This window comes from Astyanax mexicanus, chromosome 21 (genome assembly GCF_023375975.1).
Source record: "Astyanax mexicanus isolate ESR-SI-001 chromosome 21, AstMex3_surface, whole genome shotgun sequence".
Classification (NCBI taxonomy): domain Eukaryota; kingdom Metazoa; phylum Chordata; class Actinopteri; order Characiformes; family Acestrorhamphidae; genus Astyanax; species Astyanax mexicanus.
In genome coordinates, this window is record NC_064428.1 from 12,802,747 (window position 1) to 12,819,390 (window position 16,644).

At 35.3% G+C, this 16,644-nt stretch overlaps 2 protein-coding genes across 3 annotated transcripts; one reads left to right on the plus strand and one right to left on the minus strand.

Annotated features, from left to right (window-relative positions):
* Positions 1–1,137, minus strand: LOC107196985 (dynein regulatory complex protein 10). The gene has a single exon (XM_015601731.3). It carries the CDS (start codon positions 1,135–1,137, stop codon positions 1–3), a length of 1,137 nt encoding a protein of 378 aa, XP_015457217.3.
* A 9,882-nt stretch (positions 1,138–11,019) lies between these two features.
* On the plus strand, positions 11,020–16,644 carry LOC125785946 (uncharacterized). 2 transcript variants are annotated; one of them, XM_049470143.1, is made up of 5 exons: positions 11,020–11,054; positions 13,433–13,515; positions 14,035–14,124; positions 14,336–14,443; positions 14,788–16,644. In XM_049470143.1, the coding sequence occupies exons 2-5, from the start codon at positions 13,466–13,468 to the stop codon at positions 15,419–15,421; spliced, it is 882 nt and encodes a 293-aa protein (XP_049326100.1). In that variant the 5' UTR covers positions 11,020–11,054; positions 13,433–13,465; the 3' UTR covers positions 15,422–16,644. The 2 variants fall into 2 exon arrangements, with proteins under 2 accessions (XP_049326100.1, XP_049326099.1); XM_049470142.1 differs by lacking the exon at positions 11,020–11,054 and adding an exon at positions 11,433–11,720.

Consider the following 16,644-nt stretch of genomic DNA (forward strand, 5'->3'; position numbering starts at 1 on the left):
TCATTTTCCTTTCTTCCCTTTTCCTTTCTTCCCTTTTCCTTTTCCTTTTTTCTTTTCTGTGCTCTTCTTGCTTTTCTCCTTCATGGCTTTGCGGACGCGCCACCCTTTCCAGAAGGACTGGAGGATAACGGCTGCGGCACGAATCCGCAGCCCCCTTTCTCTCTCCTCCTTCTCCCTTAGTTCCTTTTCTATCCTGCGTCTCTCCACGACCTGTAAGTATTCCACCTCCCGAACTGCATGATATTTCTGCAGATCACTGAGCTCAGCCATCTCCATCTCATAAAGCTGGGTTGTTTCCTCCAGCTCTGTCTGTTTTTGTTCTATTTCTGTATCGTAAACGTCGATCCAGTCTTCCACCATACCCCTTAACTTTGTGCATCGCTTGCGTTGCTCCCGCTCATCTTCTAGGCCGCGTTTGATGAGGCTTTCAAGTTGAAGCTCAAGCTGACTGATTTCCTCCAGGATTTGCGCCTGTTTCAGCTGTGAGGTTTTCTGAAGTGATTCGTTGCGACGCTCAGCGTTATTCTTCTTCTGCGCAACGAAATCTTCGGCGCGTTTCTCTATCCTGTCCATAGATCTCTTCAGCCAATCAATCACTTTGCTCAACCAACTGATCTCTTTATCCATGGCCTCTATCGTCGCAGCCATTTCCCTCTCCAGAGCGGCGAGCGCCTCTTGGTTGCTTTCGTAACGCAGAGGTGCTTCTCGCATTTGCTGGAGGTGTAGCCTCTCCTCTCTAGGTGTCATGTATAGCTGTTGTAGCAGGAAGGATCTGTAGTCCTTTAGCCATTCTAACATCTCCTGAACACCTTTTCGATCTTCTTTCAAAGGCTCACTATCTTTAAGCACCACCTCCGCAGAAGAAGGACAGGATCTCAGCAGCCGTGAAACGTTCAAAAATGAGGTCTGCACTGCTTCAGCAGCTGCTTCCTGACCTTCAGCTTCAGGGTCCAGGCTCAGGGTCTCGTATTCCTTCCCCAGACGCAGGTCCTCGGCGAGGGCGCTGGTCATTTCTGGTCTGAGTTTCTGAGAGAGGCTCTGGAGGCGCGTTTCTTCAGAGGGCAGCAGGGCCACCAGCTCCATCGAATAGATGCACTCATCCAGAACTCCTACAATGCGCTGTATTTTCGGAGACATGCGCTTTTTGCTGAATAAGTTTATAAATTGTGGTGTTTCTCTAGTGAGAGGCTTAGTGTCTCTTACCACAGAAAGCTTCATCATCTGTCTCTGTTTAACTTAAAACGCTCTATATAACACTAAACACGCGGACACTCGGTGCTGCAAAGTTCTAAGAACGCTCTGGGCGCGCGTGTTGTATTTATACCGGTTGCGGGATGACGTCATTGCCGCGCTCTCCTCTTCTATACTCGCGCGCGCGTTTGTGTTCGAGAGAGAGCGATGACGTCATCACCGCGGCCGCGCGCCTCTGACGCATCGAGGTTTATAGCAGTAAACACCATTTACAGAAAGTTTATACACACACACACATATACTGACGACTGACTCCGCCATATTGGATGGGTCAACAACGTGACCCCACTGCATTTACATATTAGTACTGAGGAAGTAGGTGTTTAATACACCTATAATAATCCCAACTCCACCAATTCTTACCCGATTTTCACACGGTTTGGTTTGTTACAGACAGCAGAGATGTAGTAATGATTCAGGACGCTGTTACACTTTACAAGTATCTGCTTTCATACGGAAATACTTTACATTATGTGCGTTAACAAAGACATACTTATGGTATGGCATATTAATTTAAGTGTGTAAATTAATTGATTATATATATATATATATATATATATATATATATATATATATATATATATATATATATAAACATAATACACATTATAAATATATATATATATATATATATATATATATATATATATATATATATATATATATATATAAACAAACATTTATATATATATATATATATATATATATATATATATATATATATATATATATATATATATATATATATATATACATACGTGTGTGTGTATGTGTGTGTATGTGTGTGTGTGTGTATATACAGCTCTGGAAAAAAAATAAATGAACCACTTCAAAATAATCAGCTTCTCTGATTTGACTGTTTATAGGTATATATTTGAGTAAAATTAAGATTGTGGTTTTATTCTATAAACCATTAGCCACATTTCTCCAGAAATTCCAAATAAGAATGTGAAATTTAGAGCATTGTATTTGCAGAAAATGAGAAATGTCAAAATAATGAAAAAGGTACAGAGCTTTCAAACCGTAAATAATGTATATTATATATATCAGGGTAATTCCACCAAATATTGATCTCTGAATTCTGAATGTATATTATTCATATTAATTACTGAATCATTATAAATAATAATTATTAACATATTTTATTAAATTTTAATTAATTCATGTAATGTAATGGAATTACTCTTTCTCAATTACTTTATTAAAAATGAGATAATGGAGATTGCACATGTTTATATATAGAAACTTCCAGAGTAAATCTCAATAGATAGACATTTGCTTCTGTCAGAAACCTGTAAAGAACTCTTCTATGTGGCTCTTTTATAATGTTTTATATTTTTTGTACACTTTCACATATTATGTTATTGAACCGTGTTTATCATAAAGGTTGCTGTATGGTTGAATGGGACTACCTCATATTTATAAAAAAAAAAATGTAAACGAAATAATAGTTTGTGCGACATTTATAATAATGCTGTTTGTTTACAATAATAAAAAAACTAAAGTTGTTTTGTAAAAACTGAAAATCGTATTTGTAATCGAGAATTGTTCATAATATATAATTTATGAATGTCAAGATGATCATTAATATTTTTTACAATATCTCCCAGACCTAGTTGTACCTGATGACCTGATGGGTCGATGCTTGGTGGCTGGAGTCTATACCAGCTGGCATCGGGCTGAAGGCAGTATACACCCTGGACAGGATGCCAATCCATCACAGGGCAGACAGACACAGACAGACACACAGACACATTCACTCACACCTAAGGGGCAATTTTTATCCGACATCTAATTAGCCTGAACTAATTTCTTTGCACTGTGGGAGGAAACCGGAGCACCCGCAGACACGGGAAATAATATAATATAATATAATATAATAATAATTATATAGTAATATAATTGATTATAATTAATAGTAATGTAATATAATTGCTTCAAACACGGAAATTATCATTTTTCTTCCTCAAAATTGGCGGTCCCTGGTGTTTAAGGTGCTGAACTGCAAGTCGAGATCCCCTAAAGAAGCTCATTAAAAATAACGACTGGGTGAGAGCACTCATTAATCTGCGATCGAGTTTACGTAGTACTTTAGTTACGCACGGGTTTGGGAAACACTCTTTAATTAACGATCAATCTTAAGTACGAGTTAACGAAGTTCTTAGCGTTACGAAGCTTTCGGGAAACCCACCCCTGAAACAGACCTAGACAGGGGATCAGATGGGGAAAGTGTATTTGTGTAAACAGAGTGTAAATATACTCTTGTCCTAGAAACGTTGTGTTAATGTTAGAGTACGAACACAGTGCTGTTTAATGATTAGGGTCGTGTAATTTGTCTGAGTTTAAAGCGCGTTATTTTTTTTAATATGGGAATTTCCTGAACTGCGCCGTCATAATGTGAAGTAGCGCTGTTTGACCAGCAGGGGCAGAATCTCACCTCAAACCTTAAATTACATTCTTCTATAGAGAAGTGTTATTTTAACATCACTCCTTTATGTTCAGTATTTAAAAGGTCATTCTTAATTCCATGTCCCAATTTGCAGTAATATTATTTAATGCAGCAGTGTTACATTTTATTCATATCTTAGTAATGGTGTTACTAGGGCCATTTTACCAAATGGGTGCTATTTGCTTGTTGTATACTCTAATACACATATTTAACTATGCAAAACATATACTGGTCAATCACAGGCAGCTTTTCTTTTCTTTTTTTTTACAAGGTTTCTAATCTGAAGATACTAATTTCTTTTGATTTTTCTCTCAAGAAAGTCTTTATTTTAAAGAAATGGTTCACTGCATGTTCAAATAATTTGTATTTATGACATCACATTATATGCATGCACATTGTATTTTTTTAAAAGATCTATTTTTAGCTTTTCAAGTAGACTTGAAACCTGAAATTGATTAAATGTATTATGCAATTTATTAACAAATGATGGCACTCTGTCCTGTTACTGACACTCACTCCTGTTACTGAAACTTACTCTTCTTACTGGCACTCCTGTTACTGGCACTCACTCCTGTAACTGGCACTCAGTCCTGTTACTGACACTCACTCCTGTTACTGGAACTCATTCCTGTTACTGGAACTCATTCCTGTTACTGGCACTCAGTCCTGTTACTGACACTCACTCCTGTTACTGGAACTCATCCCTCTTACTGGAACTCACACCTGTTACTGGAACTCAGTCCTGTTACTTTTTATGTTTTGAGTAACCGGAATGAAAGTAACAGTACTGAGTTTTTAGCATAGAATTAGCAAAACCTGACAAATAGCTAAATGGTGGCTATGCTAATAGCATGAGGATATCGAGCACATTCCAGTGATTTTGCTATTTTTTTATTTTAAAAATAAACAAATAAGATCTAAGAATTAATTTAGGTAACATGGCTGAGTGTTGAGATTTATCTCCTCAGTCATAGTTACAATAAGATCAAATATACAGAAAAAAACAACTGAGGAAACTTAATTTTGGTCTTTCCATGATCTTCAATAGAACCGCCTGATGTCACTTCCTGTTGTAGATGTGACTTCCTGTTGTAGAATGTTTTAGAAGGGGTAATGTGTTACAATAACAGAACTGAGTGAAACCCTGGGACACAAATAAATGTGTATTTTAGCTTAAATATTATGGATTTATTATGAAAAAAATATTATAATGAGTATAAATGAGATTTGGAGATGATGCAAAAAAAATTACATCTCTGAAGGATTTTAATAATTATACTTTATGGTAAAGTTTATAGTTAAAGAGTGGGGACAGGTAACAAATGCTATTTTTTCAGTGTTCTAAGTAGTTTTTATTAATGTTTTTAATCACATATCTTACTTTTGCCATTAGGTCAATATACAAGACACTATGCTTTATAATAAAATGTATTTTAAAGTTATTTTTGTGCACGTTTATACATGTAATTTTCTGGTGACAGAAATTGCACTGATTCGGCTTTAATGTTCATATTATAATATCTGATCTGGTCACAGGGAACAGTGTCTCTGGTGTCCATCTGAAGCTCCCAAACGATGGGGTCTCATCGTTCCAGGTCTGGAGGAAAAAAACCTGTCCCACAGTGAGTAACTCTACATCAGTCCTTAACACCAGCTCCACTTATCTTGCTGGCTCAGTAGGTATGTTGCTGGAATAACGTTCATGATAGTGTTACCAACTCCTCAGTAAGGAAAGTAGCTATTGGCTGTTGTAAAAGTCACTAAATGACGTCATCACCTAGTTTGCATAATACATGTTTTTGAAGCTGTAAAGGATTAACGCTGTGTGAGAGGAAAAGTGATTAAAAATCACACTAAATATGTTAGAAATGTTACAAATGAACTCTACCAAATCGACAACTTCTGTTGCTTTTTAAATAGGCAGTCACTACGTAAATTACATAAATCAGTTTTTTGCCGTTTTATGTTATGTTTTTGTTGTTGCTCTGTAAATACGGGGCAGAGTCAGTCAGCCGTGGCTGTGGGCAGGCGCAGTTGATTTGCAGTGTGTTGGTGGAGCAGTGTTGGTGTGTGTGCTCTGACTGTGAGAGACTGCACGGTGAGTGTTGTGGGTGGGGCTCATGCTGACGACAGTAACTGAAAAACATGTCAGATTCGCCAGTCTCCAATAGCACCACAAAAACTCGCTAGATTTGTTGCTAGTCGCTTTTTTTTACAAAAAAGTTGCTAGAGGGTCTGAAAAATGTCCCTAAATATAGTACAAAGTTGGCAACACTGGTTCATGCTAATTTAATTTATTAATCATTAATAGAAGTGAATTAATTAATCATCAGAATTTAAAAAAATAATAATAATGCAGAATAATGGTTATAATAAAAGGTTTTGAAGGTGTTTTGGTGTGAGTGCATTGCATCTTTTTTTATGATTTTATTTTTTTTAGTCGCTGTTGTTCTAGAAAACCTTCATATTGTAGCATCCAGCTTACCTGTTGTTCTGATGTTCATCCAAGACTAAACTGACTTGAGTTTCTTCGTCTTGTTGTCAGTGATGGAAGAAAACGTCTAGAGCTCAGATTTGAGCCTAGACAAATGAGAGGAGCCACCACTAACTCCAGTGAGGACAGTGCTAGAAGGTGAGTAATAGGCCCGGTGTAAACACAATCAGACTGAATTAAGTTAATTTATTCTAACAGCAGATCATCAACACTAGAGTTGTGTGTGTTTATGTTTTTTAATTAAGGATTTATGGTTTCATTTATTTTTTTCTAGATTATAACAAGTTCACTAAATTTCAATTACACTTAATTTTTAATGCTAAATACACCGTCTAATACTGCATTTAGACTTTAATTTACTCAACACTTTGGTTATTAAAACAATACATTTTGAATAAAACGATATTGAGATCTAGTTTATTGTAAATCATAGGGGTGTGATGAGATGGTGTGGCACGAGATCTCTCGAGATTAAAACGGGCGATATTTCTCGCCAGGCTTAAACCTGTCTCGCGGGGCAAAAAAACAGTTAAGTGTGGACTTTTTAAGAGGGATCTGGCAACCCGATAGCCATAGCGATAGAGTATGATGGCTGAGCAGTGAGAGCAGCTCTCTGCAGAAGAGAAAAAATCGGGCATTTGTATTGAAGATGCTTCTGTTACTTTTAAGTTGTATGTCTGGATGCATTTTGGCTCCAGTGGAAACAATAAACGGTAACAGAGTGACCAACAAGATACAAACCATATGTAAATACTGTAAGTAAATCCTACACGTGACTGTTTCATAGGCAGGTGTACTAATCCATTAGCTCTGTACTGTATTAAAAAAAAACATGTTCTGTCTCTGTTTGCACTTTAAGCATAGTCTTAATTTGTCTGGTGATGGTTATTCATAGTTAAATTTCAAGAGATTTAGAAGAAAAAACTCAAACCCTAGGCTTAATATGACTGGTTGTGGTTTGCACTTATTGTTTGCACTATATAAGACCTAGAAAAGTTTTATTTTTATTTTTTATTCTTATAGAATCAATGTGTGAGAGAAACCAGTCTGTTAAGTTTGCGTTATATGATTTTGTTAAATAAAACTCTAGTTCTCAAGCTATTTTTAATTTTTGACGTTTTCCTTAAATTTTATTTTTTTAAATCTCGTCACGTGATATTAGTGTCTCGTCACACCCCTAGTAAATCACTGAATAATTAGCTTGTCACTCGCAAATATAATGATTTTTAATCACAACAGGTTTAAAAACAGGCCCAGTCAAAAACTATAAAACATGGAATATCGATACATAAAAATAAAGTTATAGTTTAAAGGTTAATTAAGCCCCCTGATTTAGCTGATTTTAGATTCTTATTTTTATTTTAAAATGTAGAATAAAGTGAAAGGTTCTGAAGATATTGCAAGTGCACTGCATGCTCTTTTAATTATTTTATTTTTAGGAACAGTTGCTGTAGTTTAGAAAAATCTTCTTGTTGTATAATCCAGTATACATGTTGTTCTGATGTGTATCCATGAGTGAATTAACTTGAGTTTTTTTACCTGTTTTCAGTGAGGGAATAAAACTTCCAGTGTTCACTGATGAAGAATTAAAATTTTGTACAAGGTAAGTAAGAACCTCGGTGTAACCCCAATCAGACTGATTTAAGATCATTTCTTCTCACAGCAGATTGGAGATCATCAACAATAACACAAACAAGTTGTGTGTGTTTATGTTTCATTTATTTTTTGTCTATATTATAACAAGTTCATTAAATTGGAATAACACTTTATTTTCAATGCTGAAAACACCCTGTAATACTGTTTATATGTATATGTTAATTTATTCCACATTACTCCACAAAATATAACATTGAAGTTACATCCAATTTCCATTTCTACAGTGTTGTCCAATTAAAAGATATAATAAAAAATGCAGAAATGTGAGGGGTTTATTCACTGTTGGGAGATACTGTATATTTTACTCTGATGTTGTATATAAATGTGCAACCTCCACAAGTAAACGTTGTTTAATGCCTTTATTTGTAGGAACAGTTACAGTAAATTAGAATATCTTCATGTTTTAGCATCTATCTTACCTGTTGTTCTAATTTTTACTCAACATGGTTCAGCTCTAGAGAAAAAACGCCTGACTTTTAGAACTGCAAGAGAAGATCCAGAGCACTGTGAGGAGCAGGTGCTGAACCTTTTGGAACCGCTTTGCTTCAGTACTGGAAGAACTGAAGCAAAAAAAAGGGAATTCTTTCACTTTCATGTACAATTTTCATGTAGTGGTAACAGAACAAATAAAAAAAACATAACAGAAAACAGAGAATCTGCTACCAGATTTCTGTATAGCAACTTATTTCCTAAAGGTATGAATTAGGATTTTATGATAAAACAGTTTCTTTAGGGAATTTGGAGAATTTTTTTCCTCTGTTTGTATTTTTGAACAAAAGTTTTTTTTTTTTTATAAAATTGATAATTAACTGTGTTAATGAATTTTAAAAGGACTTTAAAGACGTTTTAGGTGGAAGTGGATCTTCTGTGAAATTGAGCCTTCAGCCTCTCATTGGCTGATTATTATGTGGCCTTCAGTATTTGGAGTGTCCTCATTGGTTGTTTTGTAATCGAGTGTGTTTTTAAAACTGGAATGTTATTAACTCTTGTCGTTTAACCCTGATGAAGGCCTGAGTGCCGAAACACGTTGATTTTTACTTTTTTTACCAGAATTTTTTTATCGACAAGTGCTGCCGTTTATTTTTACTATATTTGTATAGCGACTTTGCCACAACATTATCACTGTTTAACTTGATTTTAAATTAAATTTGAAATGAAATAACATTTGGTGACCTGAGCACGGCTTAAGTGTCAAGACTTTGGACTTAATTGTTATTTGCTAATTAGTGAATTGTTTCCACCACTGGTGTGTAGATTTATGAAATGTTATTCTGAATATAATAAACTCAATCACTGGTATGATTATCCAGAGAGCTAAAGGACTATGTTTAATCAGTGTTCATCTTTTTGTCAGTGATGCATTAAAACAACGTTAATCTACATTTAAAATTTTACTGTTTTCACCAGCAATGTACCTGTAATACCTACCTGTAATTCTTATCTTAATTATATGTATGTATTCAAGAATGGTAATATTCTGGGGGAAGGCTCGGGTGGGAGGCTATAGGGCCCACAGTTTATTCTGGTGGGGGTTTTAGTCTCAAATATTTATCTGATATTTATATTTATATTTTATTACTGATGTTAGTCTGGTGTTTTTTCTTTTAATTTCTTTTAAATTTCCTTTATTTAATCTTTTTGTATTTTTTTACTGTGTATAAATAAATATTAGCGTTTGAAAAGACTTCTGTGCATCAGTGTGATTCCTCCATCCACCAGAACACACTCAGCTCTACTACCCAGTGACTGTGTTTCTCCCTGCAGGGGGTTCGGTGAAGCATCGTCACAATATATATTGTTTTTTTATATTGTCATAGCTTGTATTGTGTTCTTGGCATGTAAAAAGGGAAATTTAAATACTACAACTAGTAATAATACTAATAATACTACTAATAATAAATGTTGTTATTATTACTGATATTTGTGGGAAGCACTGTTTGTCTAAAAGCATTGTAGAAGAGCTCAGCCCAACCTTTCTAAACCTTTAAATGAACAATGATTCAATATCATAATTCCATCATTAACCAATGCCTATATTAGTGTTAAAGGAGCATTCAGTAGAATTGAGAATGAGTGTGGGCATGTGGAATCCCATAGGATTTCGAGTCCAACGCCTTAAACTCTCAGCAATCACAGCATTGAATTTAGAGTTTCTTGGTTCTCTTGGCCATTACTCTTGTGAAGGTGAGGGCAAATGTTGTGTTCATTGCTATCAAACTTTACCGAACACCAGAAGTTTGAGTGGGTGTTATAAATATCGCTGTGAGCTGGATTAAAATCTGAGCAGGGAAACTCCATTGGATTTAAAATCCAACCAGATGTGTGGACTCAAGGCATTTGACAAACTCTATGACAAATTTTGACTTGGTCTTTCAGATGCAAAAATACATGAGAAGAGAGAATTCATTTCCAACTGTTAAATACATTATATTACATTGTATTATATTGATTACACAGTGTTGTAGCCTAGGCCTGAAAAGGTACTTTGTGATGATACTTAATAGAAATTGTTAAAAAAAAAATGTTTTTAATGATTGAAGGATGTAATTCAAAAACCAAAAATGTAAAGATCAAAAACTGTCCCAATTAGCGACAATTCAACCTTGATCATCAGAATAGAGCTTGCATTTAATAAACTATTTGGATTTCTACTGCAACTGTAATTTACTTTGAGATAAATACAGCTCTCTCTATATGTAATAGGTAATTCAATGTTTAGTGTTCTTTACCATGTATTGCCTGCTATCATTTCACTTCACTTAATACCAGAATATACAGACATACATATGCCCTTTAGATTGGCAAACATGAGACAAAGTGCCATATCAGCTGCCCTTTACATGGGAAAAAAAAGATGAGAGTTATGATTAAGAAAATGTTGTTTAATAAGTACTCTTATATGGTTATAAAAGTGTAACGCTGTGTGAAGGACGGACGCACATGCAAGTACTATTTATTAAAGAACAGAAAACAAAGCACAAACCAAACAGAAACTCAGAGAAATGAAACCAAATAACAGACGGAATTAACACAGCCGTGACAGACGTATACACGCACAAGAACCGACAAACTAACACTAACGACAGAGACTTAAATACACACACAAGGCGGGAAAGAGAACAGGTAACATCTGGGGACTGACTAATGAAGGGCGGAGCTACAAATGGACACAGGTGAGTGGAAAAACACCAGGAGCCGGGTCAGGTGAGAATAACACAGATATGGGAATAGACAGAAAACAGGCTAAAGATGTGACAAAAAGGGGCTTTATTGTAAAATTGCTCTACATTTTTGCCTCTGTTTGACAGTGTTTTAAATAATATCATGTTCAAATACTGTGGCTTCTCCTACAGTTGTGCTACTAGGGCTGGGAGGTTAATGAAATTATTTTATGTAATGTAATGTAATTATTTCTCAATTACTCAATTGAAAATGGGATAATGGCGATTGTACATGTTTATATAGAGAAAATTCCTAAGGGAACCCCAAAAGATAGACACTATTTTATGTAGCTCTTTTATGATTTTCATGTTTTGTACACTCATATAAAGGTGGCTGTAAGTAAAACATATGTAAAACATAGTTTGTGTGACTTTTATAGTGTGCTGTTTATTTTTTAAAATAAAAAAACAGAAAATCGTAATTGAGAATAAGGACTTCCTGCTGCTGTAATGCAGTGCTGGAGAAAGAGAGAGAGAGAGAGAGAGAGAGAGAGAGAGAGAGAGAGAGAGAGAGAGAGAGAGAGAGAGAGAGAGAGAGAGAGAGAGAATCGGGGGATGGGTTGTGGCGCAGTTTAGAATAAATCGAAAGTAAGGTGTATTTCCTCCTTTAGAAGAGGAGAGAAGATCTACAGAGGTTCGAATTATCTCGGTAAGTTCAGAACTAAGGAGAATGTAGAAGATGAACCTGCAGATTAAAGTAAGAAGATGTTTTGAGTGTTTCTCAGATACAGAACTGTTCTTTCAGCTCAGCTCAGGGTCGAATTAATAATTAGTTACTGCTTAGTTACTGCTTAGTTACCTATTAACTATGGAACAGTATTATAAAGTGTTACCCACCTGGATAACCTGGATCAGAGATAGAGATCTGAAACGGGCCTAGACAGGGGATCAGATGGGGAAGAGTGGATTTGTGTAAACAGAGTTTAAATATACTGCAATGTTACAAACTTCACCTGAAATAGGAATATATATATATATATATATATAGTTGTTTAATATGGGAGTTTCCTGAACTGCGTCGTGTTCATGTGCAATAGCGCTGTTTGACCAGCAGAGGTCCCAGTTTCGCCGTTTTCCCGCCAAATTGGGCTTGTTTGCAAATCCAGTCGCGGGTGAAAATTCAGGGATGGCGGGGTGCGTTTTTTGGGGGCTACTGTTCAAAATTATTGCAGGCGCCAAAAAGCACAAAAAAGTTACAAGAAACTTACAACCCTGAAATCTGAAATCACCATAAAAAAAAGATATGAAAAATATATTAAAGAGGAGAAGAGAGTTCAGGAGGAGTGAGAACAGAAAAGAGTAATTTGCTAATTATGTTACTATTATGTTACAATACCATTCATGATTTTAAGGTAACAATACTGATAATAAATCCTTAATAAACAAAACACTAAGTCGTACACTCATATGTGTTTTGTCATTTGCTTCGAAGGTGTTACAGGCATATATTTTGGACTAGTTTAAGTGGGTGTTTTAGACTGATATTTTTGTTGGACCTGGCAACCCTGCCAGAAGGTAACATTCTTCTATAGAGCAGTGTTATTTTAACACCACTCCTTTATGTTCAGTGTTTAAAAAATCATTCTTAATTCTATCTCCTAATTTCCAGTATTGCTATTTAATTTATTACTAAATGTATTACAGCATTACTACATTTGCATGCCTCAGTAATGTTGTTATTAATTATTACTTTTATAAGACTGGTCATACTATAATGTCTGATCTGTTCACAAAGGATGGCATCTCTAGTGTCCAGCTGAAGCTCCTCCACAATGGGGTCTCATAACTCAGAGTTCCCCTTATGAGTCTCTGTCCTTCTTATATTATGTGATCACACCTAAAAGCATATGTTGCAGAATGCTTTGTTTTTAAACACTGTTTTATTGTGTGACTTGTGTAAAAATATGTTTATTAAAATAAATAACTTTTCAGCTCTTTACTCCCACCATGGATTAATTCAAGTTAGTGCTGGGAGGTCACTAAATCGCTTGAAAAAGTAATATTCTGTGTTTTCTTCTGATAGTAACTTAAAAATGGGAGAGGGACAGTATTAATAGTAAAGTGTAGTTTAGGCCTGGCAGACTAGAGTCTTTTTTTACTTTAATATCTCAGGGTAGTTTTAATGATTGTAATGTACAGTGATCAGCTGTGTGTGGATGTGAGAGAGCGAGAGGGTAGTGAGAGTCCATATTTTACCTTAAATCTACTAAATCTACCTACTTAATTTCCTGGAATACTAAATAGTGGAGCAGGGTTATATTTTGTGCATGTCTCACAAATGTAATGTAATTTTATTTATTTATCCTCTGAATAAATATTTTTAAAACATTGTTAATATTATAATGTCTTTACTATTGACAGGAGATCTTGGCAGCATCTTGAGTATCCTCCTTCATGATGGAGCCTCATCACTCCATATCTCGGAGTGAATCTCCTGTCATAAAGTGAGTATATTTACATCAGTTCAGATTTTCCTGCTTTAGTCTTTGATCCTCTAAAAGCTCAATATCATAAGAAACTCTCCCTCACAAACAGGGCAGAAATGGGAAATAAATTGGGTGCGGACTTTGTGCTGTAAACAATAATGGAGTGCTATTAGGTGTCCTTTTTAATGTGTTTTAAGCTTGTTAATGTAAAACTGAAACAAGAAACCTGAATCTCAGAGATTATCAGGTGAAATGAGAGACCCTCAGAACTAAATTTTAATGTGTTATAGCCAAGGTTCCAATGCCCATGTAAATTTTTTGCATGTCTTTCAAATAAATGTAGAAAATTTCTATGGTAAAAAATGTAGAATAATGTAAAGGTTTCTAAAGACTAATTCACTGCATGCTCTTTTCATAATTTTATTTTTAGGAACAGTTGCTGTAGATTATAAAATCTTCTTGTTGTAGCATTTAGCTTACATGTTTTGATGTTTATCCAATAACTGAACTGACTTGAGTTTTTTGTACTGTTGTCAGTGATGAAGGAGAACGCCCACTACGTAACCCTCTGCTTAGACACGCATCAGAACCCGTTTACAGTACTCTAGGATTTGATTTTACTGGAAGGTGAGTAATAAACCGGCCTTCGGCCTTGTGCCTACGACTGCATCACAGCAGTGTCGTTTCACTTATGTACTCTATGCAACATTTAAGTCTTGAAACCAAATTGAAGTTACTTAAATTAATCTGAAATTAAGTTTTGCTTAAAAAAAAGCAAATGCAGAAAGTTGCGAAACTTTTTTAAAGAAAATGTTACTCATCATTTTGTTCGGTGCAGTTGCACTGCTCCACAGGTCAGTGCTGGGAGTCGTGTTATATTCCTGCAGCCCACAGACGGCATTAGGAATGGTGCAGTATACTCACGTTTATCTGCTCCATGGGGCTGGTAGGTTGACGTTTACCTGATCTAGTTCTTTCTATTGGTAGTATTTCTCCACAGTGCTAAACAAGCTTTGTGTGTGCATTTGCATGTCTGTGTCAGCAATGAGTGCTTTAAAGTAGCTGAATTCAGCATTCAGTTGAAGGGAGTCCACAAATATTTGGAGATATAATATATCTTTACTATAAAAAGAAAACCTTTAGATTTGTACAGTGAAGTTCAAAGTTTGTGCTTATTGTCTACACAAGTTTGAGTAATTAATTTCTTGGCACATGAGAGTAGATAGGAATATCTTCATGTCGTAGCATCCATCTTACCTGTTGTTGTGATTTTCATCCAACATGGTGCAGTGTGACTCTGAAGACCACATCCCTTCAAGCTCTACAGCCTACTTTTAGTACTGGAGGAGAAAATCCAGAGCACAGCAACAGCTGTCAGAAAAACCATCAACCCCCTAATATCCGTACTGCAGGAGAACATCCAGAGCACAGCTATTGGAACGAATCCCCAGACCTTCAAATCCCTAATTTCTGTACTGGAGAAAAACATGCAGAACTCAGCGATTCGGACGCATCCCCAGACTTTTCCTGCCCTAACTTCCGTACAGGAGTGAAACATGCAGAACTTAGCTATGAGAAAAAATACACAAACTTTCTACACTCTTACTTCTGTACTGGAGAAAAACATGCAGATCTCAGCGATTCGGACACATCCCCAGACTTTTCCCGTCCTAACTTCCGTACTGGAAAGAAACATGCAGAACTTAGCTATCAGAAAAAATCCAGATACTTTCTACACCCTTACTTCCGTACTGGAGAAAAACATGCAAATCTCAGCAAATTGAAAACATCCCCAGACTTTCCTCGCCCTAACTTCTGTACTAGAAATAGCATGATCTTAAGCTATAAACTCCTTGCCTTCAGTGCTGGAGAAACGACAAAGGCAGAAAAGGCAGATGTGAGCAATCAGGCACAGAAAGAGTAACTGATCGAATTTTGTATATTTTAATTGCTGCCAATTTGGTATTGGTGATAATGTTGTTATCATATTACTATTAAGCACTGTTAACCATGATTGTATGTGACTTTTTATTAATAACATATAAAGGCAAGGAAAGGCAAGTTTATTTGAATTGCACCTTTCATACAAAATGGTTATTCAAAGTGCTTTAGAAATGAGAAAATACAAAGAGGAGTCAAAATATAAAAACATGTAACAATAAAAATGGAAATAAAAGAATAACATAAGAATAAAGCATGGATAAAAATATGATTCAAACATTACTAAAACAAAGAGAAAAAAAAGATTACATCTAGCATTAAATAGCGCTAATTTAATGAAAAACAATTATAATTTAATGAATATAAGAAGACTGTTCCGAGAAGGATGGGTCTGTGAGGTCTGGTTCCTCCCTGCGTTTTCTTTTCCAGCTCTGAGGGAGTTTTTCCTTGCCTCTGTCACTCATTGTAATGTCATTTCATTTAATTTCGAATCAAATCAAATTTATATAGCGATGGTGATGTGTCAGAACTGCCATACAGAAATCTGGTAGAAAAACAAAGAATCAAACAAAACAGAAAACAGACTCTGCTACCAGATTTTTGAATAGTGACTTTGCCACAGCATCACCCCTGTATAAATTTGATTTGTTTGATTTAAAATGAAATTAAATGAAATGAAATTAAATGGCATTTAGTGATTTGACCACGGCTTAAGTGTCAAGACTTGTTACTTGCAAATTAGTGAATGGTTCCCACCACTGGTGGGTAGATTTATAAAACGTTATTCTGAATATAATAAATTCAATCACTGATATGATTATCCTGATAGCTAAACGACTCAGTTTAATTAGTGTTCATCTTTTTATCACTAATGCATTAAAACAACGTTAATCTACATTTAAACGTTTACTGTCTGCATTAAACTTTACTTTTAAGCAGTAATGTATGTACTGTAATACCTGCTATACCTGCCTGTAATACTTACCTTAATTATCTGTATGTGTATAAGAATGTTAATGTACTGGGGGAAGGCTCATGGAGGAGGCTATAGGGCCCACATCTTATTCTGGTGGGGTGTTTAGTCTCAAATACTTACCTGTACTAATTTTAATCCAGTGTTTTTCATTTAAATTGTTTGGTTTTCTTTTTTTTAGTCTTTTTATATTTTTTCACTGCAAATAAATAAATCATGTTGTTTAAACAGGG

Coding starts and splice junctions, on each gene's coding strand:
- LOC107196985 (XM_015601731.3), bottom strand. CDS start 1,137: ATGTCTCCGAAAATACAGCGCATTGTAGGAGTTCTGGATGAGTGCATC.
- LOC125785946 (XM_049470143.1), top strand. CDS start 13,466: ATGATGGAGCCTCATCACTCCATATCTCGGAGTGAATCTCCTGTCATA. Junction 13,516..14,034: donor AGTGAATCTCCTGTCATAAA/GTGAGTATATTT, acceptor TACTGTTGTCAG/TGATGAAGGAGAACGCCCAC. Junction 14,444..14,787: donor TTATCTGCTCCATGGGGCTG/GTAGGTTGACGT, acceptor AACATGGTGCAG/TGTGACTCTGAAGACCACAT.